At 35.7% G+C, this 25,352-nt stretch overlaps 1 protein-coding gene across 5 annotated transcripts in view; it reads right to left on the bottom strand.

The window, feature by feature from the left end:
- LOC106879288 (bcl-2-like protein 1) overlaps positions 1 to 25,352 on the bottom strand; it is a 92,785-nt gene that overhangs the window by 56,061 nt on the left and 11,372 nt on the right. The window contains exons 4-6 of one of the 5 annotated variants that reach the window (XM_089357914.1): positions 20,317 to 20,490; positions 19,898 to 20,025; positions 9,261 to 9,719 (exon numbers count right to left, since the gene is read on the bottom strand). In XM_089357914.1, coding sequence (XP_089214040.1) covers positions 9,261 to 9,719; positions 19,898 to 20,017 — 579 coding nt within the window. In that variant the 5' untranslated portion in view covers positions 20,018 to 20,025; positions 20,317 to 20,490. The other 4 variants (XM_089357912.1, XM_089357911.1, XM_014928786.3 and 1 more) reach the window with 4 other exon arrangements.

The following is a 25,352-nucleotide window of genomic DNA, read 5'->3' as shown; positions in this document are numbered from 1 at the left end:
TACGTTCTGAATTCAAATTTCACTCGTGCGATTCTGCCTTTCATCATTTTGGAGTCGATTAAATAAGTACCAGGTATGCACTGGGGTTGATGTAATTGACTTAATCCCTTTGTCTATCCTTGTTTGTCCCCTCTATGTTTAGCCCCCTGTGTGCAATAAAGAAAGAAATCTCAAGCGATCTTTGTATGGCAGTTCACTAAAGAGGTTTAATAAGAATGAAATCTGTTTGGAGTTGTATTACCAAGAGCAAACTCACTCCTCCATCCTAAGGTAATTTACCCTCTCTTTCTTGATCAAAACTGATCATTTAAATAATGGTCCTTTCTCCCCACCACTTGGTTTCACTACATTAAGTTGTTGTTGGCACTCCGTTGCTTATGACGTCGAGGGTTCCAGTTGATCCAATCAACGGAACAGCCTGCTTGTGAAATTAATGTGAAAGTGGCTGAGCACTCCACAGACACATGTACCCTTAACGTAGTTCTCGAGGATATTCAGCGTGACACAGTGTGACAAGGCTGACCTTTTGAATTACTGGCACAACAGAAACAGGAAGTAAGAGTGAGAGAAAGTTGTGGTGAAAGAGTACAGCAGAGTTCGCCACCATCCCCTGCCGGAGCCTCGTGGAGATTTAGGTGTTTTCGCTCAATAAACACTCTCAACACCCGGTCTGGGAATCGAAACCATGATCCTATGACCGCGAGTCCGCTGCCCTAACCACTGGGCCATTGCGCCGCCACACTACATTAAGTATGTTAGCATTAACCTTAACATTTAGCTTTCAGGCAGATGACATCAGTATTAAGAGAAGCTTCTTCCGTGCCTCTGTGGAATCAGAGGTATTGTACAGGGTGGTTGCTAGAAAAGCGGAAAAACTGAAGGCAAAACTAACAAGAAAACTGTAAACCAACAAGTTTACCATGAGGGAATGTGTCCACAAATGTTCAACTATATAAAAAGTGTCATGGACATAGTAGCAGGATGGTGCAAAGCCTCACAAAGCCAAGGCTACAGTTCAGTTTCTCCAGCAATCTACCTCTGACTTCACGGCACCTGCTGATTGGCCTTCAGAGAGTCCAGACTTAAATGTGATGGATTACTGTGTCTGGAGCTTATTAGCAGAGATACAGAAATATAGATGCCATATAACCATCATTGATGAATTGAAAACGTGCTTGATAAAAGCTTGGAATGACATCCCTCAAGTTACACTTCAAAATGCTAGACGAGCTTGGATTTCTTGATTAAAACGCAGTCAAGAAGTGCACAGAAAACATTTTGAACATTTTTGAGTGCTAGTATATCATGCTTTGTGACTCTTGTGGTTTACCTCAAATAGATCTTGTGAAAATATAAATTGACATTTCACAAATTTTCTGCTTTTCTAGTGACCACCCTATAGAAGTCCATCACTTAGACATTTAAGAAAAACTAGGCACTTAAACTTGTGTGTTACAGACATTTTGAACTCATGGAAAAAGAGTCCAACCAGAATCTGTATGGTAATCTTGCAGTTACTAATGTCATTAAAGTGAGAGAGAGATGCATGTGTTTCATAGGGTATTGCTGGAGATCTAAGCAGTAACTCATAAGTGAAACACTCTTACAGACACTTTGACATGGAGATATATACATATAGATAGATAGATATACTGGTTGGTCATCCAGCAAAAATCTTCATTCAACCAGCTTTTTACAGACATGGGACATTGCCCTGCTGATCTCACCAATACTGTGAGGAAACATGATGGGTGGTGTAATTGAGATAGGGAAATCCAAGCAAACTTGACCAGATTATTCATGCAGAACACAAGTATTTCTCCTTAATCCTTAATATAAATGCAGTTTAAAAATACAAAGCAATATATTAAGACAGTTTATAGTAGCTGAGATTGAGATGATAATCTTTCTTGGTGATTATGGTGGGTCTCCTTTACAGGACCGATAATGAATAAATACATCCTCATGGAATGGGTGTATAAGGTCATGTTCATTATCAACCCAGTCTCCTGGAATCATCTGCTACCAATGATTCTATTCTTCTTATTTTAAAAGCAGAATTCCAAAGTTACTTTGCTGCAGTACACATTCTACCCTTTTATATACATTAAAAACAAGAAACAAAGGTGGAACTATATCTTCATTTGCCCAATGAAGACAAACGCCTTGCATCAACAGAACTAAAATGTCTTCCTCATTTCCAGTAACTTAAGACAGTTGAAAAGCAATTTTTCTGAAGTGAAGATAGCAGTTAGGTATTTAGTGATTGCTGTCTATAATAAGACTTTTGATCAGTCTGCTTGTTTCCATGATAGGTTTGTAACTGGATTTTTGTACCAGTACCTACTAACGTTTAATAATTTAAGGAGGCTAGGTAAAAATAGCAGTGTGGTATCCTCTCTATTAAACAGACAAATCCAAATCTGATCTGGTTGGTTTATAAACCAGTGACAAAGAGAAGCCTAGGATCCAAGGTGAAAGTGGATTTGTCGTACATCCAATCCTTTCAAATGAATAACTGGAGAAAGTAGTGGTGGTGGTATTCGAGCATTTGATATTCAGCAGGTTGCTGTCTTAGCTAAATTAGTCAGTGTGCAGTATCTTCCAATGCTACAAGAATTTGGAAGAAAACATGTATCTCAAGAAAAATTAATAGTCTGTAATGATACGATTATAAAGATGCTGTAGGTAACCAGCATGCTAATATAAACACACTCCAGCATTCAAATCTACCAAAAACCAATGGTGATCACTGACAGGATGCTAACGTGCACTTTTTTTAAAAATTGAAGGTGACAATAGGGATTGAAACAACTACAGAAGAATCTTGCTGAATTTCATGGAGGAAGCATTTGCCCAAACACTGCTTTCTATTGTACAATCAACAAAGAATCCTGCCTGGAAACCAACATGGATTTTGTTACATTCAATGCTCCACAGACATGGTCTTTTTCAAAAGTGATGATAAGCACCACAAGACTTCTATTAACATCATTAGACACCTGTCAAATAGTAAATGGTATCTGTTGACTAGTTAAGGAGCAAGTATATAATGGTAAAATATTTACCCTTTATTATCATGTTAAGAAATTACAAGGCCTAGAAAAAATAGAGGTGACTGGAAAAGACAGGCATAATTGCAACTTCACTAGTCACTATGTTTATAGGTATTACAGCAACAATTGTTCTGATGAGTCACAAGGTAAGAGATGAATTGTTTTACTAACTTTTTGGTTCTACTTCTAATGAAATGAATTAATAGAAAATCAGAGAACTGGTTAGGTATTTGAGGAGCTTAATTTGTCAACTTTGATTGTTATATAGAAAATGAGGACAAGAAATAGTACAGTTTCAAAATATCTTTTATTGTTCAACCTTTCTTTATTGCTTTGTTAATGAGTTAAGATTTTTATTGAAAGCATTAACACCTATCTAAATGGTAAGACTGTTATTTTAGCGCTTAGTCATGTTGAGACAAGTTAAGAAGCTTAATATTCACCTCTTTGATTTTAACTATTGCAATATTCGCTTTCAGAAAATAATTTGCTTGTTAACATATTCTTGGTAGAGAGCATTTATTAGATAGTCTATCTCCTTCATTAACATCAATAAGATTAAATTTAATTTTAACTGTCAGATAAGAATAAATAATGCTTTGTGTATAATGAAACATTACACATCACTAAAATTAAACTGGCCAAAATATAACATGAAACAAATACATTTCTAATGAAATTTTAGAGCTAAATGTCCTTGTACTGACTAGAAACCTAATGTGTACTATTTTATATCAATAAAATTGGTTATCATTACAAAATTAAATTTTGAATTAATTTTTTCAAGCAGAATAGGTAATAATAGGATGACTACAGCTAGAATACCAACCAAAGAATTTCTGCTGCAATTTGAAATACAAGTAATATATTAAATATATATATATTACCCTTTCATCTACAGTTTGAGAATCTATGAAATAAGGATAATGCTATAATTTACATTTTTGCTCAGCTAACAGTGCCTAGCTAAAGCACGACTGTTACAATTGCAACATTTCAAAGCAACTATGAACTGCTTTCAATGGCAAAATACAAGATTTGAGAAAACAATCTCTTTCATTTCAGTTTCAACATTACTGATTTATTTGCTATATAAAGTCTGGAGTTACTCAAGTTAACAGATTATTGCCCTGTGTAATAAAATGCAAGGAATATTTAACCCTTTCATTACTGTGTTTATTTTGAGATGTTCTGTGTTTCTTTCAATTACTTCAAATACAACAAAGAATTTAGTAAAATAACTTGGTTATCATTCAGCTAGTGTTAGGAACAGAAATTGTGACTAAGGTTTGGTGGAAGATTTTAATTCAAAACTTATGAAAACAGGACATTTGTACTACAGAGCCAGAACCAGCTTCAGCCAGATTGGTAATGAAAGTGTTAAGTAAAAGAAGATATTCTAACCCTTTAGCATTCAAATTACTCTGTTAAATGTAATGCTTATTTATTTATATTGCTTGAATCAATCATGTGTTACCTAATAACTTCAAAATTTTTTGAATGACATTGTAGAGTAGGTATGAGAGGCCAAATGTGGCCAGTTGGAATATAAAACAGGTAGAATGTTTTGGTCAGAAATGGCTGGTTTAAATGCTAAAAAGTTGATTATTTTCAATATGCCAAACTAATCATGCTAAATGCTGGATTACTGGCAATCAGTGTAAGTTCAAATGTAACTGCATCCACTGAGTAGTAAATACATATTTTGGTTGTCTCAACTGACAACAGATTTTACTCTAGCATTGCAAATGAGACAACAATAATAGAAAGAACCCCTAGTAGACTTAAATCAGCAAAATCAGTAGATATAAAAATGAAACCTAAAGTATTTTACTTACAAGTTGTGTTATAATACTATGTTTCATTGATTCCATATCAATAATCAGCCCATACAAACTCTACAATTCGAGCATCATTCATTTGTTGAAAGCAACATATGCTGTTTTGTTGGTAGTGTTTATTTTTTTGGTCATCTGTCTCACAGCCATAATCTCTCTCTATATAAAACCCTTTGTATCTCTGTCTGTTCCCAATGCATTCTCAAATGACTCAACCAAATCAAATCAAATTTTACATGGTAATACTATCACACCACATGAGTGTCAATATGTAATTATTTTGTCATTTGGATTAAAACAATGCAACATTAGTACTGGTTCACTATTACGTGTCAAAAGTCAAAGAATAAAAGTGAAAGAATAAGATCTATATTGTAAAGTGATATATTGCTTCACACATCTATACATACATATGTGACAACTGACATTCCTGAATGTATGTGAGTGCTAGAGGTGAAACTCTTGAAAACAAAAATGAAGTGGTAAGGTCCAAAGTATATATAAAAATACACATTTACTGTTCCATTACCAGTTAATAATTGTTGCAAGGTTGCAAGATATTTACAATTACATATCTGCCCTTACATCAAGAAATTTATCTTATGTATATATATACTTCTTTGTCTCTCTGTAATAATTATTGTGGCATTTACTGTTAAATTAGCAGTTCCATACATGTACTTCTATTTCATTCATTTGTTTATATTTCGTTAATTTACACTCCATACAAAAATACAAACAAACTATATACATACCAAGCGATAAACCATTATGCCTTATTTTTTCAAGTAATTCATTACTACATATTCTCATGTGACTGCATAGGTTCACTTTGTTTCTTATTCTACAGCCACACCAGCAATCCAATGTCAACCCTTCGTCTTCTGCAACATTTCAACAGTTCACTTCCCCTTGCTGTCTCCCATTGCAGCCCATTTCCGGAATGTACCCATTTATGTACAATATCACCTATTACACCTCCATTCATTTGACTGTCAACCATATGATGGGTTGTGTTAGATGTAGTGCTGACTACCTCAAAAGTGAGTATATTCACTGATAGCTTTTCGGTAGGTTCAAAAATTACATACCCCCCACTCACAATTTTCCATAAGTTATGTGCCTGGAATCCTCCAAATGGACATATTACATGTTGCTTGGTCGAATTAGACCATTTATCCCACAAATCTTTTGCCATCAATGCTGCACTTTCCCGTATCACCTGTTTCAACATAATTGTAATTTATATACACAAACTATACCATTTTAATCCCGAGCAGTGCCAGGTATCTCTGCTAGTCCATTATAAAGTTACTGTTCTAATTCTCTAAACTGTTTAATCCCTCATTTGAAATTGTTTAATATTTCAATATTTTACTGCAGCTGTTTTTAGTTATTTTTAACTCAGAATACATAACTGTATTATTCAACAAGACTTAGTATAGAAACCTCCTCTTCTGTCTGAAAAAGACTATTATTGGCAATTACCTCCATGAAAAGAAACAACCTGTACTGTTTCTATAACAGATATTTCTTTTTCATTAACTTAGTTCATGTTAAGGTATACCAATATACAAAAACAAATAATCAAAAGTAAAAAAAAATGCCATAAATAAAATATGTATGAATGGTTAGGGTAAGGCTACTTTTATACTTTTATATATAAAAGATAAATGCAAGAACTACCAAAATCTTTCATACTTTTGCATATGATATACCTTGTCCTTAACCCTTTTGATGCCAAGCCACATGAATTCAACCCAGGTTTTATAACACAAACTTCCTATTAACAGTGATCTAAATTAATACTTTCCATTAATATTTCATGTTAATTTGTTTCTAACCTCATTTTTCTAATGGCAAACATTTCATTAATTCTTCACTATTTTCAAAATCAATTGAGACAAAGGTAACAAAAGGATTAAAAAGTTAAAAGGGTTTATAGAGAATGTACTAATGTGAAGGGTGTATCTAACTCTGAGATCAACATACAGATATGCACACACATGTATGTATGTATGTACTCTCATATATATATATATATATATACACAGGCCTAAAATTACGCAAACATCAAAGAATCCAGATATATTCAAAAACAGAAGGGATATTTCCATCATTCATTATCAATATATATATATAAAAAAAAAGAAATTAACAGGTCCGAATGTGGCGAAGAATTTATCTCCAGTCTCAAATGCAGTACTACATCAGGACAAATATTGGTGCAAGCCTATAGAAATGGTGGTTGAGAGAAGAAACATAATTACAACTCTCAGACATTCACAAGTTAAACTGATTTCATTTTCTATGTTGAATTGAATTGGACAAATCTATAGGACAGGTCTTTTATCATTTCTTTTAGACAATTCCTAAAAATTCTGATATTTCCTTCACCAACTTTTCCACTAAGCCTATAGTATTTGAGCCTCTTCTCATACTGATACAATCAAGGTTAATTTTACATTTCAATCTAAAATATATATCAAATATACAACTCATTTTTTGCTTGCTTTTCAGATCTTGGTGGTGCTTAAAAAATTTGGTGTAGTTGTTTGGCACATGTTTTCAATTGTCACATTCTTTTACATAGAGAAAACTGCCTTTCACTTCTTACAACCAAGGATGACTTTCATAACCAAAAGAACTCTGCTTCATATTATTGTATTTTTAATGGATGCTTAAGAGACAAAGAGAAAAGCCTCTAAAACCATCAAAAATTTCAAGGTGTATACAACAGGCATGTCAAACATGCAGCCTTTTCAAATACAAGTGCTGCCTTCGAGTGGCATAATTAGTGGTTTAAAAATGAGGAACCCCCAAAATTTTTTCATAATAAATATGATTTAATTATTATTATACAAAACAGCATCTGCTGTGAAGCTGATATGATTCCTACAGGTGAACAAGTGAAAGTATAGTAACTAATCTAAACTTCAAAACTTAATTAAAATTAAATTTGTCTTTCTTACTATAACAATCATTCGTGTATTGTTAGTCAAACTTAGAAATGTTATATATGAGAACAATGTGGTATAATTATGTTACATATTGTTCTGAGTTCAAATTCCACTGAGAATGACTTTGACCATTTCAGAGTTCATTAAGTAAATACCAGTTAAGTATTGGGTCGATTAAACTGGCTGTTCCCCCTACAACCACTACCACCACAAAAGAACTGACTTTTGACTGACAAACCAACATTACTCTTTACTGATTCTTTTTGGGCCCAAAATTAAATTGCATGTTTTGTACACACCCTAGATATGATGCAATATACATATTTTTATTGATACTATTTTTTATCACTCTTTCATTTTTTACTCTCTCTTTTACTTGTTTCAGTCATTTGATTGCTGCCATGCTGGAGCACCGCCTTTAGTCGAGCAAATCGACCCTGGGACTTATTCTTTGTAAGCCTAGTACTTATTCTATCGGTCTCTTTTGCCGAACCGCTAAGTGACAGGGACATAAACACACCAGCATCAGTTATCAAGCAATGATAGGGGAACAAACACAGACACACAAACACACACACACACATATATATATATATATATATATATATATATATATATATATATATATATAATATACAAGAATAAGGGCAGAGAATCGTCAATTAATAATAGAATTAATAATTAACAATTCTGCCAAGTAGTTCAGTATGAAAAAAACCTTTATCGGTAAAACTATTTATCATTATAAATATACAGGGATTAGCAATTGAGTTGCTTCTCCAACATACTGAAAATTTAGAAATAGCAGTCAAAGAACTACTGATTCCAAACTACAAATTTTCTCTAAAATGGATGGCGATATTTATGGCACACATAGAACAAAAAACCAGAGGGAAAAGCTTTTCCCTCCGGTTTTTTGTTCTACGTGTGCCATAAATATCGCCATCCATTTTAGAGAAAATTTGTAGTTTGGAATCAGTAGTTCTTTGACTGCTATTTCTAAATTTTCAGTATGTTGGAGAAGCAACTCAATTGCTAATCCCTGTATATTTATAATGATATATATATATATATATATATATATATATATATACACACATATATACGACGGGCTTCTTTCAGTTTCCATCTACCAAATCCATACACAATGCTTTGGTCGGCCCGAGGCTATAGTAGAAGACATTTGCCCAAGATGCCACGCAGTGGGACTGAACCCGGAACCATGTGGTTGGTAAGCAAGCTACTTACCACACAGCCACTACCAAAAAAAAATTTTCTCTGTTTCATTTGTTTTCAATGTACTGATCCAAATTAACAAACACAAACAAAAAAAAATTTAGTTTTAACACAGTGACATAAATATTAAACAAATCAATAAAGCAGAGATATAAATGAAAACTTCTTACCCATCCACCATGTGCATTTATCCAAGTGTTCAAGTTATCAGTTAAGTACGTATGAGCCCATTCTACAATGTTGTCCACAAGATAAGGCATTTCTTTCTCAACACTCTGAAGGGATAAAGCTCCACTGAAAGAGAATAGGGCGACAATTCGACCCCAGTTAATAGTCTGGTCACTAAAAAGTTCATTAATAACAGCCTGAAAAGTGCAGTAAGCTGTATGCTGAGTAATATGAAGTTGTTGGCACATATTTGAGAATTGGTCATGATATCTTTCCTCAAACTCATCGGCCATGGCACGCATACTGATTGCCACTTTACTTGGACGGCGGTCAAAGCAGGGACAGTTTTCCCAGGTAAAACCCTGCCTTCTTAGACGGTAGTTAACATAATCTTCAAGCAAATACCGAGAGACCGGCACATTCATCTCGGAGTTGTTATTTGACGAAGAACCCATAGCATCCTAAAGAGAAATTTGTTCAACAGTCAGACATTAAGTTTTTGATATTAAAGAATTAACATTTATCACACTCACTGTAACTCTCTTTAAAAGTCGAATAGTTACAAATTAAAACAAAACTAAAATATTTAAGAGTTTAGTTTCCAAAAAATATTAAATAAAATTAGTTAAATAAAAATGTAAAAATGTAATGTGTTCATACATTTTTCTAGATATGAATTGAAAGAATGTAGAAATTACCAGCAATGTTCTTCTTTTATATTGGTAATTTTTAATGATTTTCTCATGTAAATATATTTAAATACATGTTATATTTACAAAAAAAAAGTTAAAGAATGTCAATTTGATTTGAAGAAACAACAGAAGCAATTTTAAAATATCAAAATGATAGGAGTAAGAGATTTCCAGACACCAAGTTGGTAGATATTATTTTGGTAAATAGATGTTATCAATCAGCAGTTATTTTTGTTTTTAGTTTTTTCTGTTCCTAAGTTAAATTTCCGTGAGAAAATATCACTTCCAGATAAACAGCTAAAACATTTCCCATTTTCTTTTTTAAATTCCTATTTTGTAAAAGTCCATATTTCTTTCACACGCCCTCTTTTTGTTTGTTTGTTTATCTGTGTATATATGTATGTGTGTGTGTGAGTGTTATGTGGGTGTGCTTTAATTTCAGTTAATTCCCACAGTAATGCCTCCTCGGGCACAAATTGTTTATCTACAACTCCTGAACGGGTAATTGGCAATAAGAAAGTGGTATGAAAAAAATTACTCTCAATACATCTGCCCATTTACGCACTAACACTTTCTGAATAACCATTATATTTCATGTAGTAGCAGTATTAGGACCAAATCACAAGACTTACAGCGAGTCTGTACTAATACTTCTAATTTCGATTCATATATACAGTTTCGCATGTTATAGGACCACACACAGACATAATATGCATCGATAAATCTTGTGTTATAAACTATGATAAATTGAAAAACTTTATTTTCTTTGTTTTCTCTTTTTAATATTAATTCTGGGCAGATATATAGATATATTAGCTATGAACAGAATTTTAAACACAGCTATATACTACTGCTACTGTACATGCATGTGCACGTGCAGAAGTGACAGATGTACACAAGCTGTCTCACGTGAGCCAGTGACAATTGTTTTTTTTTTCTTTATACTGATCAGGATTGAGTGAAAAAAAAAACAAAGTTATGGGCAAGCAATTAGGAAGCCATATAACTGCTCAGTTTATACAAATGATATTTCTAGATGTACACATTACACAAGTGCATCCAAACACATACAGGTCCTGTAATACACAACTATAATATACTCCTTCAGTCACATATACAAACATTAAAATGCTCCACTGATACAATATTCGTGTAAAGGTACCTGCAAACACATATATATAGATACTACAACCACAAAAATCAAGAGACTGTACTTAGTTGATCAAACTATGCTAGAAACAGCAGCCAAGTCTCCATCAAATCACACCCTGTAGTTTTAAAAACATAGATAATATGATCATAGACTCACTGCGAGACGGGATGGTCATAGCTGGAATGCCTTTTATCTGCACGATTAGAACTGACCTGATGGGTAAACAGCCACAACTACACGAGATTTGACACCATTAGAATAGTGTTTGCACACACTATCTTTTTATGTTCCGTAATACTGTCAGAAAAAGTTTTAAAGATAATTCATTGTCTAATTGGGATTAAAATAAAACACATATAGATGCGAGTTACTGTTAAAAGTGTAGAAATAATTTGTGCGCAGTTAGTTACATGTCGAGTGCACGCCTGGTTCGAGGTGCTTTGCACATATAATGGCAGGTACGATAGTTAAAGGCTACAGTAGTTAAATAAGACCGGTAATGTGAGTATATGTGATGCAAGCACTCCGTCTGATGCATGTGGGAGAATGACTCAGTGTGACAAATTTGAAACAAAAGGATCAACTGAAAACAAAGCCAAAAATAAATTAATTCCCAAAAGAACCCCTTGGATCGTTCGTTGTTTACAGTTTCGGTGGTCAATTTAGCTGAAGTTATTAATTAGCGCTTGCGAAATTATTTAATTACTCTCACTGGGGAGCGGTATTTGACAGAGATCGGGGATAGGCTAGGATCTTTCATAAAATTACTCCTTGCTACATCTTCATTGATACACTCAATAATTACACTCAATTACGTGATTATATATATATATATATATATATATATATATATGTGTGTAGGCTGAATGAGTAAACGTGCATATATCTACACATCTGCATTCAGTTGTGGGTATTCGTGTAAGTTTACAAATTATCTACCGTGGTGGTCGCTGATCTATTTCTGACAATCTTAAACACCATTTCACTTTATATGCTTCGTAAAATTGTGTAAATCTTTTTTATATAAGAGAAAAAAAAAATATCTAAATAACTTCCAAAATGTTTTCCCATATTTATCAGGAAGCAACCGCTCAGAAGAGTATATAAATAAATAAATATACGAAGATTTTTAATAATATATATATATAGTTCAATATTACAAAGGAACTTATTATTCGATTCGAAAACCGTGAGAAAGTATGCGGCTTTTGTTGGGAGAACAGTGTGACAAACGAGGAAATGGGAAGGAAATCAGTAAGAGAACAGTAGGGAGACAGTAAGGGGACAGTAGGGTTGTCTTGGTGAAGAATGAGAGAAAATATATGAATGAATGAACGTTAGCTTTCTCTCCTCCGCCTCCCTTTTGCTTTTAAGAATGAAGCTGTAACCTAAATCCCGTTTACTATCTTACCTTGTTTTTGTGCTATAATTATTCAACAAACTCCTTCCGAGAAATATTACGTAATATCCTTTGTTTATGAATAGCAAAATATTTCAATTTTGCTACAGATGGAAAGCCAGTTTCAAGGCGATAATAAAACTACATCAACTCGGCAAAGTATAACTACAGAACATGGCGACTGTAAAACGTCTCAACAAATAGAGTTAACTCTATTTCTATTTCTAATATAAATATATTAATTCTAATTTTTGTATCTACTAAATTAAAATACATTTAATCATTTCCGTTTTAAAGAGAACGATAAAAATAGATAACAGATAAGAAAAACAAAAACAAAAAAATACGCAGAAACGACTGCTAAATTTACAATGTCAGTTTCTGCCATTTTAGTAGCCTTGGTTACTAACTAAACAACTTTTAATCATCTATATCTACAATCTTTCGTGATTTTTAATCTTTTATATTTTTATATTCATTAACAACTTCAGTGAAATTAAATTAATTGATAAGATTTTATGGATCTTAAGAATCGACATGTAAAAACTGAAATTTGTTTCACGTTCCCAGTAGTTCGAAAGTTCAGAAGATTGTGTGTCCTAGAAACCGAAAATTTTTCAATTAAATTAATCAAAGTAGTTAAAATATTTTCTGTGTGGATTCTTTGTTTCCTCTACAAAATTCTAGCCAGTCATTAACAAGGCTCTTTTGTTTAAGTCAACACAGTTTTTGGGATTTGTAGATACCAGAATTGGTTTGTTTTGCACATATATGAGCAGGTATGGGGATAAAGTTGCACTAATACTGGGTGTACATACAAGCGCGTGTGCTTCATTGCCATTTAATTTGTGTGTGTATTCCATATGTTCAGTATTTGTGCACCTTCTAGTTCAATGGCTAACTTCAATTCATTGACTGCTGCATGTTTTATACAGTGAAATTTATATTATTTTTCAGTATCTCTATAAAAACGTAATGTGAGGTCCAGTGAACACAGAGGGTATTCCATTGAACCTCTTTGTCCAATCCACCTGTCTGGTAAAATATCAATGTAGGCACTTACATTGCTGTAGTAGTGTTGGGGTGTTCCATCTTACTGGAAATAAAACTTCTCACCTTCAAAGTCCTCTTAGATTGTTGCAAGTTCAAGTAAATGGAACCAGTGACATACCATCAAAAAAGAATGGTCCAATTAATCTTTATGGTGATATGCTGCACCATACTGTACCTCCTGGTAAATTAATATGATGTTCTTCCATAATATGTGGACTCTCAAGCCCCCAGTAACTGCACTGTCACAGTTAAATAAGCCTTTTAGTTTAAATGTAGCCTCATTATTCCAAACAATCTTTGCTGGAAAGCATACTTCTACAAATCTTTCCAAGTACCACTTGCATAAATCCATTCTTCAATCTTCACTGGGAGCATGGACTATTCTTGAAATGTAACTTTTCCAATGACAGTTGTTCAAAATGTGCTGGATTATTGATTTTGAATTTCCTATTTCACACCTCACTTTCTGCACAGATATTCTTGAACTCTAGTACACTTTCTTGCTTTTGGGGGGCTCATTGATGTCATGGTCTTCCTGAACATATCTTGTGGACATTCTGAACAGTTCCGTTTGTTTCAAATCTATCTCTAATTCAAGTGATGATAAGTTGCATAGGTGAATTTGTTTGAAACTCCCTCCTGAACTGTCTTGGCTTTCAGCACATTTGGTAGGAATCACAAAGATGATGATGATGAGTTTGACTTAGCTCTACATGACAAATACTTGAGATGCATTCAGCTCATCAGATGTTTGGAGCAGAATGAAAGTTTTGAAAAAAATTCAAGATGGCTTCTATGTGCTGGCCCTTTATTGACCAGCTCAGATCACATGGTATGAATTCTGTCTTTCTATGTGTTGGCCCTTTATTGACCAGCTCAGATCACATGGTATGAATTCTGTCAAAGCAACACCAGCTATATATTCTATTTATTAAATATTCTATTTAGGAAATGCCCACATGTTCAGGCAAAATGTTGGCAGGATGCTGGCACCAGGCTCTGGTATAGTGTTATCTAGTGACACAACTTCCTTTTATTGGGTACCAAACAGGGTAGGGTAGGACATGGGCATGAGTCTGCTTTTTGATCAATCAAACTGGGACAATTAAAGATGCCTTGCTCAGGGTCTGCACAAAAACCACGAGGCTAGAATTTGAACATGACTGATGTCTTGCTCTTGGATCTCTTAGCCTTTGTGTGTCAAGACACATACACTGAACAGAAATAAAAATCAGTCACTATATTGTGACATTAATGTTGTTAATTGAACTTGTAATTATAAACAATAGTGATTTATTTAAAGGAGTTTCTCTAGGAGAGAAACTCATTGAAATTTCTGCTTGATTATGATGAAACCAGCATTTGACATGTAGCAGTATTATTCAACCTCTTGACCAGGTACCATTGCCAACCAACAGCTAAAGGCTGTTCATAGTGAATAATGGTTATAAAAAATTTCATTTAGCTCTTGGTTTGAGAATGAAGTTTCTTTCTGGTAGCTGACATTGTATTAATGTTATAGCTTCATTTGTCACATCAATACTATTTTTCTAAGACAAGATAACAGAGTTGTTTCCCTTGGATGAAGGTTAATGTATGATATAAAGTGTAGGATGAAAACGTTCAGTTAAAATTGAATGTTCTATATTATATGCATGTAAAAGAGTTCTTTGGTCTGCAGATTCATCTCAGTATGTATATTTCGCCGATTAATCTTTGTGGATAATTACATCTATATCCTTAGAGTGAATTGACATGATGACTGAAGAACAGAACATTACAGTAAGTCTTTTTCTGAATCAAAAATTAATCATCATCATCAACATTTAACATCCATTTTTCGTGCTGGCATGGGTTGGACGGCTTGACAGAAACTTGCAAGGCCAGGTTCCATAGTCTGTTTTGGCTTGCTTTCTACGACTAGATGCCCTTCCTAACACCAACCACTCCACAATGTACTGGGTGTTTTTTACGTAGCAACATCACCCACACCAATGCTTTTAACATGGCACCTTGGTAGGTGGGTCGAGTAGAGCAATATAAAGGTGTTTCTTATTCACTACAAACAGACTTTGGCTGTTGGTTTGAGAATGGTACCTGACCACATGAAATAATTTTACTTCATGTCAGAGTGTTAAAAATTAGTCTCAATTAATGAAAGGAAAAATAGAGATTTTTATGTACAACTAATTTTTTTTCATTACTGATAGATCAATGAACAATTTCTGGTGACTTACTTCAGAAGTATGATGTGCTTGTTATGGACTATAGATATTTTTTTTACAAGATACCATCTTATCACTTATATATATATATATATATGTATAGCCTATATATATATAGCCTAGTCACCCGTATTACGAACCAGGTGATACACGAAGGAGTCATACCCTATGACTGGTGTAGCAGCATCATAGTCAACTGCTACAAAGGTAAAGGGGACGCTTTAGATACAAATAATTACAGAGGCATCAAGCTGTTAGATCAGGTTATGAAAGTTACAGAGAGGGTCATAGCCCAACTAATTAGGGAGCGAATCAATTTAGATGAGATGCAGTTTGGGTTCGTGCCAGGTAAAAGCACTACTGATGCCTTATTTCTAGTGAGACAGTTGCAAGAGAAATACCTAGCCAAGGATAAACCTCTGTACCTGGCTTTCGTTGACATGGAGAAAGCCTTTGACAGGGTCCCCCGATCCCTTATCTGGTGGTCAATGAGGAAACTTGGGATAGAAGAATGGCTAGTGAGAGCTGTGCGAGCCATGTACAGAGATGCGGCCAGTAAGGTGAGGGTTGGAAATGAGTACAGCAATGAATTCCGGGTAGAGGTAGGGGTCCACCAAGGTTCCGTCCTCAGCCCCCTATTATTTACCATAGTCCTCCAGGCAATCACAGAGGAGTTCAAGACAGGTTGCCCCTGGGAGCTCCTCTATGCTGATGACCTTGCCCTAATTGCGGAGTCACTATCAGAACTAGAGGAGAAGTTTCAGGTGTGGAAGCAAGGTCTAGAACTGAAGGGCCTTAGAGTCAACCTAGCTAAAACCAAAATCCTAATAAGTAGGAAGGTAGATAAAACACAAACCCCTTCAGGTAGATGGCCCTGCTCAGTATGTAGAAAAGGAGTAGGTAGTAACTCTATAAGATGTACCCGGTGCAAGCTATGGACACATAAGAGGTGCAGCAACATCAAAGGCAGGTTAACTAGCAAGTTAGTTTTTGTTTGTGGCAGATGTTCAGGTGCAATAAAGACTGCAAACAAACAGGAAACAACTTCTATCTCATTCCAGGGTGAAAAACTAGAGGTAGTCGATAGCTTCCGCTATCTGGGCGACCAAGTTAGTAGTGGGGGTGGGTGCGCTGAAAGTGTAGCTGCTAGAATAAGAATAGCCTGGGCAAAGTTTAGAGAGCTCTTACCCCTGCTGGCGACAAAGGGACTCTCACTCAGAGTAAAAGGCAGACTGTATGACGCATGCGTACGAACAACCATGCTACATGGCAGTGAAACATGGGCTGTAACTGCTGAGGACATACGTAAGCTCGCAAGGAATGAAGCCAGTATGCTCCGTTGGATGTGTAATGTCAATGTGAATACCCGTCAGAGTGTAAGTATCTTGAGAGAAAAGCTGAACATTAGAAGCATCAGTTGTGGCGTGCAAGAGAGACGATTGCGCTGGTATGGACATGTGGTGAGAATGGAGGAGGATAGCTGCGTGAAAAAGTGCCACACCCTAACAGTTGAGGGAACCCGTGGAAGAGGTAGGCCCAGGAAGACCTGGGCTGAGGTGGTGAGGCAAGACCTTCGTACATTGGGCCTCACCGAGGCGATGACTACGGACCGAGACCTTTGGAAATGGGCTGTGCGTGAGAAGACCCGGCAAGCCAAGTAAGATCGTTGCCAGTGCCCCTGGACTGGTTCTTGTGCGGGTGGCACATGAGATGCACCATTTTGAGCGTGGCCGTTGCCAGTACCGCCTGACTGGCTCCTGTAGGATTTTCGAGCGAGATCGTTGCCAGTGCCCCTGGACTGGCTTGTGCGGGTGGCACATAAAAGACACCATTTCGAGCGTGGCCGTTTTCGTGCGGGTGACACGTAAAAGCACCCACTACACTCTCTGAGTGGTTGGCGTTAGGAAGGGCATCCAGCTGTAGAAACTCTGCCAAATCAGACTGGAGCCTGGTGTTGCCATCCGGTTTCACCAGTCCTCAGTCAAATCGTCCAACCCATGCTAGCATGGAAAGCGGACGTTAAACGATGATGATGATGATGATGATGTATATATATATATATATATATATATATATATATATACACACACACACACACACACACACACACACACACACACACACACTAGCAATGCATCCCGACGTTGCCCTGGTGTTATGACCTATAGCCACATTGTATTGTTTCTTTCTTTCTTATGGGCAGAATCGGCACACAAGGAGCAAACAACTTTTCTTTATAAACATATTTTTCGGTCATTTTGTGATGAACAATGCTGAAATTGTTGAAGCCAAAATCATGTAGAATGGCAGCTTAGATTAGAATGAAATCTTAATATTGCCCCCAGAATTACTTAGACTTACAGATTTAAAGAATTGAATAATGTATGAGGACGTAGAGGTTTCCATATTGCAGAAAGTAAGGTACATGAAAAGAAAGCTGCTTCAGTATGAAAAGCATCATCTCTAATGTTTGGGCAGACTGCACACTTCAGCATATGTTAAGTGAAACCGACAATGCTTCTGGGTAAACTATGCTTTGTGTAAGCCCAGTATTGATGGAATAAATATACAAATCATCTGCACTGCTAACTCAAGACAATGCGATATATAGTTGTCCTTGAGAAAAGCAGGGTAATTGTAAATTGGGACCCGCAATTTTTAAAGTTTGACCCTGGGCTTTGTTGATTGTCATAGCGAAGCATAATCGCACTGGGAACTGGGAGCGTTTGAATTGAAATGATACATTTGAGTGAATAAGGGGCATGCATGGAATGTATCCGATCTCTCCTTGATGACAGCCGGCAATAATGGTTGCTTGTAGGACAAGACTTGTCATTGTAGTTACAGTCATCCTTTTACCATTGCATAGTCATGGTGGGTCGAAATTCCTCAAGGGCATGATAGGTGCACTTTTCTTCAGGAAAAACTAATGCGATGGCAGTCCTGTGATTTGCAGAGAGTTGAAAAATTCAACTGGATAGTCAACAGTGGCATGCTCGTTGATGGTAGTATCAATGGAGACAAAAGTTGAAACATCTCTAGGTAGAATGTGGATGAGTTCGTGGATTACTTTATCAATGCTTTCATTCCAAGGTGCTAAAATAGCTCTCTCTGCAAACCATGCTATGTTTTTGAAGTTATCTTGCAATGTGGGAAATATATTTTCTTTAAGGTCAGCCAATATAGACACCATGTGCTCACATTGAAATACATGCTGTTGCAGGGTGTTATTCAATGGTAAAGCGCCATTTCCAATTAGTAGAAGTTGATGAAAGAATTCCTCAGCTAAGGGGTCATTATAGAAATGAGCTCGCATATTATTGCTTAATGGAAGCTGACTAACAAACCTCCACAGAGGTGAAAACTTCAGAAACACATAAATGTCATCAGCTCATGTACCCTGTGGTATGATTGGTAACATTTGACGGAAATCCCCTGCAAGGACAACAGTTAAGTCTCCCGTAATGGCAGTAATGTTTCTAATATCCTTTAGTGACCTATTTTGGGCTTCTAGTGTACTACAGTGTGCCACTGTGCATTCATCCCAGACAATAAGTGTAGTTTAGAGCAGAACTTCCGCTGTTGGTGATCGTTTTCAAATATTACACATTTGGGCATCGCTGAAGTGAGTTTTCTTGGGCACGAATAGAGGCAGTTTTCTTTGTGGCCCCTGTTTGTGGAGATAAATAAGAATGTCTTCGTTTTGGTGGCATGGCTGAAAAGAGTGAATGATTAAGAAACATATAAGATGGAAGACATAGCAATTTGAAGTTGTGCATTGTATAATTTGATTTTTTAGTAACAAATGAAAAGATGTGGAAAAATGCATATGTCAATTTGTGTACCGTTATTTTGAGAAGTGGTAAACTATGAATGATTTGGCTATGCTCTGTCTTGATAAGTGCAATGCATTCTGTTAGCTGATATATAGTGGAGTGGATTATTGGCGTAATGGAAATTATTGTTTGTCCAGAAGTGAAGTGGGGAGAGTACAATTTGCATGAAAGTGATTTATGTTCTTAAGAAGGATCATAAACTATGTACTGTTTCATGGCATATAAAGGGGTTAATATGATTTGGGCCAGAAATCTTGTTTTCAAAAGCATCAGAGACTAACCTCAAACAATTTGTGCTGCCTCAACTCTTTAACAAACTCACTTTTGATGTGTGGTTTCACTTTCTTCGTAAGCGGCATTGCAGGTTGTACTTTCAATAAATTGTGACTGAATCTTTCCATTTACTTCTCTGAAAAAGTAATTATATGTCCAGTTTTTATCAATCAAAGAACCTTCTTTCACAACTCATTTCTTTTAATTGTACTAGTCACTTTAAAAGTGGCTAACTTTTATGTACTATACTCTATTAATGGAAAATCTTTAATAAAAATAAGGAGGTATGTTAAATTTGACTGTGAAATTTCTTCCATGTGCTAATATAACTGAATACAGCATAAATTTATAATAATATGTAATTTTGAAGAGTTTACTTATGTTATTTTCCAAGTATAACACATTTTCTATTTATTCTACAGCTTACTTTGTCTGATGAATTTCACTGTTGTTTCTACCAATGAAGCATTTCAAGGAGACAACTGTAAATCTGATGTAGCACCAGAATCATTTTGTAAAACTTCCATGTATTCTATGGTACTTGACCTGTCCACAAAGCATAGTTCCACTATTAACATTCCAACTGAAATTGAAGTGACTGCTGCAATAAAGAATAAAAAAGAATCAAAATATATCTGAATCATAAAATGTCCTAAATCTTGATAATTGTTCAGCAAAAGTTTTATCACAGGTTTCCCAGGATGTTCATAATAAAATTATCTTCCCTTGATCCTTATCAAACCCTAAATCTGAAGAAGTATATTTCTGGTGGTATAATCCCTTATTTGAGTCAAATAATGAGTATCTTCCTTGTTCTATGGTTAAAAAGATTAAACTAAATGAGTTTCAACATTATACAAACAATATTGTATTACCTTCACAAATAGTAGCAACATATTCTTTTAGACTTAACTTCATATTAATTCATTTCTACTTTGAACATAAGAAAACAATGATCTGTTTAGCAAGAACATAATAAATGAATTAAGTAAATATTTTGGAATGAAATCTATATCAAAATAATAAATTCATATTTCAATTAGTTTCATCTTCATTATTTTTAGATATACTGTTATATGCTAAACATCCTCTTTACTAGTTCACATTATACACAACTGAAATAATCTCAGGGTAAGATGCTTATAGCTTCTAAAAAGTTAAACATTTTTCATGATCATATCACAAAATAAGAGACATGACTGAGGCACTTCAAGAGGCAATTATTTACAAGAACCTTGACTTTTCAGTAATTCAATCTAAACGTCCTCATTTTTCTCTATTTCAATAATATCCTTATGTGAGGGAGCTTTTTTTTATGTAAAGGAATGTTTAAATAGTGTGTTCTATCATTCTGAGATATCATTTCCCTAAACAACATAAATCTGCTAAGTTCAGAGGATCATTAAATATCCTTGACTTACCTTACAATGGGAGACTCTTACTCATATCTTTTTATCTTTTTCTTCAGCATCATCGTTTAACGTCCGTTTTCCATGCTAGCATGGGTTGGACGGTTCGACTAGGGTCTGGGAATCCAGGCGGCTGCACCAGACTCCAGTCTGATCTGGCAGAGTTTCTACAGCTGGATGCCCTGTCTAATGCCAACCACTCCATGAGTGTAGTGGGTGCTTTTTACGTGCCACCGATACAGGGGCCAGAGGAGGCTGGCAGCAGCCACAATCAGTTGGTGGTTTTTACATGCCACTGGCAAGGAAGCCAGTCAAGGTGGCACTGGCATTGGCCACGTTCGGGTGGTGATTTTTATGTGCCACCGGCACGGGTATCACAACTACAATTTCCATTTGATTTTTATTTTGATGTTGATGTACTTGACTCAATAGGTCTCCTCAAGCACAGCAGGTCGCCCTACGATCCAAAGTAAGCACAGCAGGTCATCCTACGATCCAAGATACTTTTGAATGGGCTGGGGCTGGTTATGCGAAACTGGTGTAGGATACAGCCGTGAACTCACTTTATTTGTCGGGTCTTCACAGTCACAGCGTATCTCTAGAGGTCTCGGTCTTTCATCATTGCCTCTGTGAGGCCCAACGTTTGAAGGTCAGGCTTGACCACCTCGTCCCATGTCTTCTTGTGACGTCACAACCTGGGACCTTGAAGACTGCTTAAATGCAAGAAAGTATACTAGTCCTTTAATATTTAATATTTGATATTCAGTATTTCATTTATTCAATAAGACAATCAATACTTCATTTCATTTTACTATATATACTAGATATTCTATATCCTACATTTGGATTCAGTCCCACTGCAGATTTCAAAATTTTGGTCAAAGTGTTAGCAAATAAAGATGGGACTGAAACCAACTGCCTTGAGAATAGCCACCAAGTATTGGTGGCCAACCCTATCAAAGACTTTTGAGTGATCCAAACTGACCAGGTCCCAACCCATACCAGGTTCATTACCCCCACTCTCTATGATGCATCACATGAGGTGGAGGTTGCTGTGGATAGATCTGTTTGGAATGTGCCAACCTCGTTGCTAGCACCTTGACCAAAATTTTGAAGAGCTTAACTTTATGAATCAAAAATATTAGGAATTCATGATTCCAACAGCAAGACTTGTGAAGGTGTGTGGCTTAGTGGTTAGGGTGTTGGACTCATGATCGTAAGATTGTAGTTTCAATTCCTGGACTGGGCAATGCACTGTGTTCTTGAGCAAAACACTTCATTTCATGTTGCTCGAGTCTACTCAGAGAGCAAAAGTGAGTAATCGTGTAATGGACTGGCATCCTATCCACTGGGGAATATACATGCCATGGAAACCAGGAAACCAGCTCTATGGGTCTATATGACTCAGGAAGGATTGTTATCTGATTTATTTAACAAGAGGACTTGTATTTCTGAGTTTTTGTTTACTTAGATATATAATCTGCATGTAATCTATATCAAGGCTAAAATAGGTTTTGTTTTATTTGAGTTCTGATAAGTTATGCTTACCAAATAAAAATATTCATATTTATCATACTCGGCAGTACAATTGTTTATGTAATTCAGGTTAATGCTTTCTAACAAGTGGAATGTTTCAGTTAATTTTAAAACCTAACAGTAAAATTCAGTGTTGTGTTTTGAAGGGTTTGTTTCTCGTGAATGTGGGTGGTGTCTTCTGCTGAGACACAACAGTCATTAGAAATAAACTCTTAACTCCTTTTCCAAATAAATCTGTTCAAAGCATTCAGCTGAAAAACCTCTCTCTCTCTCTCTCTCTCTCTCACACACACACACACACAGAGAAAAGCATCACTGAAATAAACAAATAAATAAAACTACTGACCAGGGATGTATTTCATCCTGAAAAATAGCAAACCAACTGACCACATGAACTACCCACCCATGTATATACATTTCTTTACAGAAAAACAAAATACCTTACACATACACACACACCTTAGAAATATGCACACCCTTTTTTAAAATAAACACCTTCAGAAAAGGCAATTGAAATACTCCACACATACATACACAGAGGTGAAACTAAATAAAAAAAAATAGATAAAATAATAATAATCTTTTCTACTATAGGCACAAGACCTGAAATTTATATCGACCCCAGTATTTCACTGGTACTTAATTTATCGACCTTGAAAGGATGAAAGGCAAAGTCGACCTCAGAGGAATTTGAACTCAGAACTGTAAAGACAAACGAAATGCTGGTATGCATTTTGTCTGGCATGCTAATGATTCTGCCAGCTCGCCACCTTAATAATAATAATAATAATAATAATAATAATAATAATAATTGTAGTTGTGGCTGATGCCAGTGCCGCCTTACTGGCATATAATGAGTATCATTCAAGCGTGGGTTGATGCCAGTGCCACCTGATTGGCTCCCCATGCTGGTGACATGTAAAAAGCACCATCTGAATGTGGTCGATGCCAGTGCCCTTCCAACTGGCTCCCGTGCTGGTGGAACGTCAAAGGAACCATCCGAACTTGGTCGATGCCAGTGCCACTCGACTGGCTCTCATGCCGGTGGCACATAAAAAGCACCCACTACACACTTGGAGTGGTTGGCGTTAGGAAGGGTATCCAGCTGTAGAAACCTTGCCAGATCAGATTGGAGCCTGGTGCAGCCTCCTGGCTTGCCAGACCTCAGTCAAACCATCCAACCCATGCCAGCATGGAAAACAGACATTAAACAATGATGATGATGATGATGAATCTTAATAATAATAACAACAATAATAATACAAATAAACTATTACGTCTACCACCAACCTACCAACTTACCATAAACAGTGTAATAAGATCCTCCACCTACAATTTCATGAAATTAAACATTACACCATAGATACAACACACAACCAATGCAACAACTCAAGTAGCAGGCCACCCACATATGTCAATGGATATGTATCTACACCACCAACACTAAATCATGTTAGTTTTATCTGATGATTGTACTAATGTAGAACTTGAGCACTCCTTTCTCAAGTCATAAAATATTAATAACATATATATATATATATACACAAACATATATGTATGTATATACAAACATATATGTATCTATATAGACATGTGTCTGTGTGTGCTTGTGAGCGAGAGAGAGAGAGAGAAGAGCACAGGTTTGAACTGTTAAAAATTTCCTCCAATTTCCTTAGGCATGAAGCCAATGCACACTATTTGTTGTTTCCTCACATCACCTTTGTTTTTTTCAATTTTTGACTCACATACACGTATATGTGTGTGTATATATATATACACAAACACCCACACACTCTCTAGTTAGAGAGGTGGAGGTGGAGGTGGAGTGAGAGAGAGGAAGTAGTGAAGAAAGAAGAGAGGAAGAAGTTGAGAAAGGTGATTAATATTAATACACTTAGGCCAAATAGTCATGTGGTCAGCTGAAGGTAGAGGCGATGAACGAGAGACCAAGAGGGAGAGAGAAGTGTTAGTGATGTGCAGTGGGGAAGGAATACTTATTATGTGGTTAAAATGTTAGCTGAAGAAAAAGGTAGATAGAGAGAGATGGACAAGGGGGGGGCAGTTATATTGAGAGATGAGGGAAGATGGTGGTGGTGGTGGTGGTGGTGGTGGTGTTGGTGTGTTGGTAGTGAAAAGTATTTTTTCTTGAACTAATTTTTTTTTCTTATAGCGACCATTGCTTAAAGCATGCACATAAGTGCAATTATTCATCATCTGCTCACTTAAAAAATTGATATTTGTTTATAAGGGTTAATTTAGTCTAAACTCTGGATTCACATAAAACACAGTTACAAGCTACCTGAGAAAGGATGCATAGATATAAAGTACAGATCAGTGAGGAACAGCACAAAAATATAATAAAAAGAAGTAAAAGATAATACCGATGAAGACATGAGGAAATGAATGTAGACAAACATCAAGAATATTGAAAGAAAGCTAAACTATGAATGATTTAAAATGCAAATCATTCTTTCTTTCTTAAATAGGTTTCCTTAATTTAATTCATTCTGTGGAATTT

The sequence above is a fragment of the Octopus bimaculoides genome, chromosome 9 (genome assembly GCF_046866305.1).
Source record: "Octopus bimaculoides isolate indiv1 chromosome 9, ASM4686630v1, whole genome shotgun sequence".
NCBI lineage: Eukaryota > Metazoa > Mollusca > Cephalopoda > Octopoda > Octopodidae > Octopus > Octopus bimaculoides.
The sequence above is the reverse complement of the archived record's forward strand: the minus strand, read 5'-3'. Positions and strand labels throughout refer to the sequence as shown.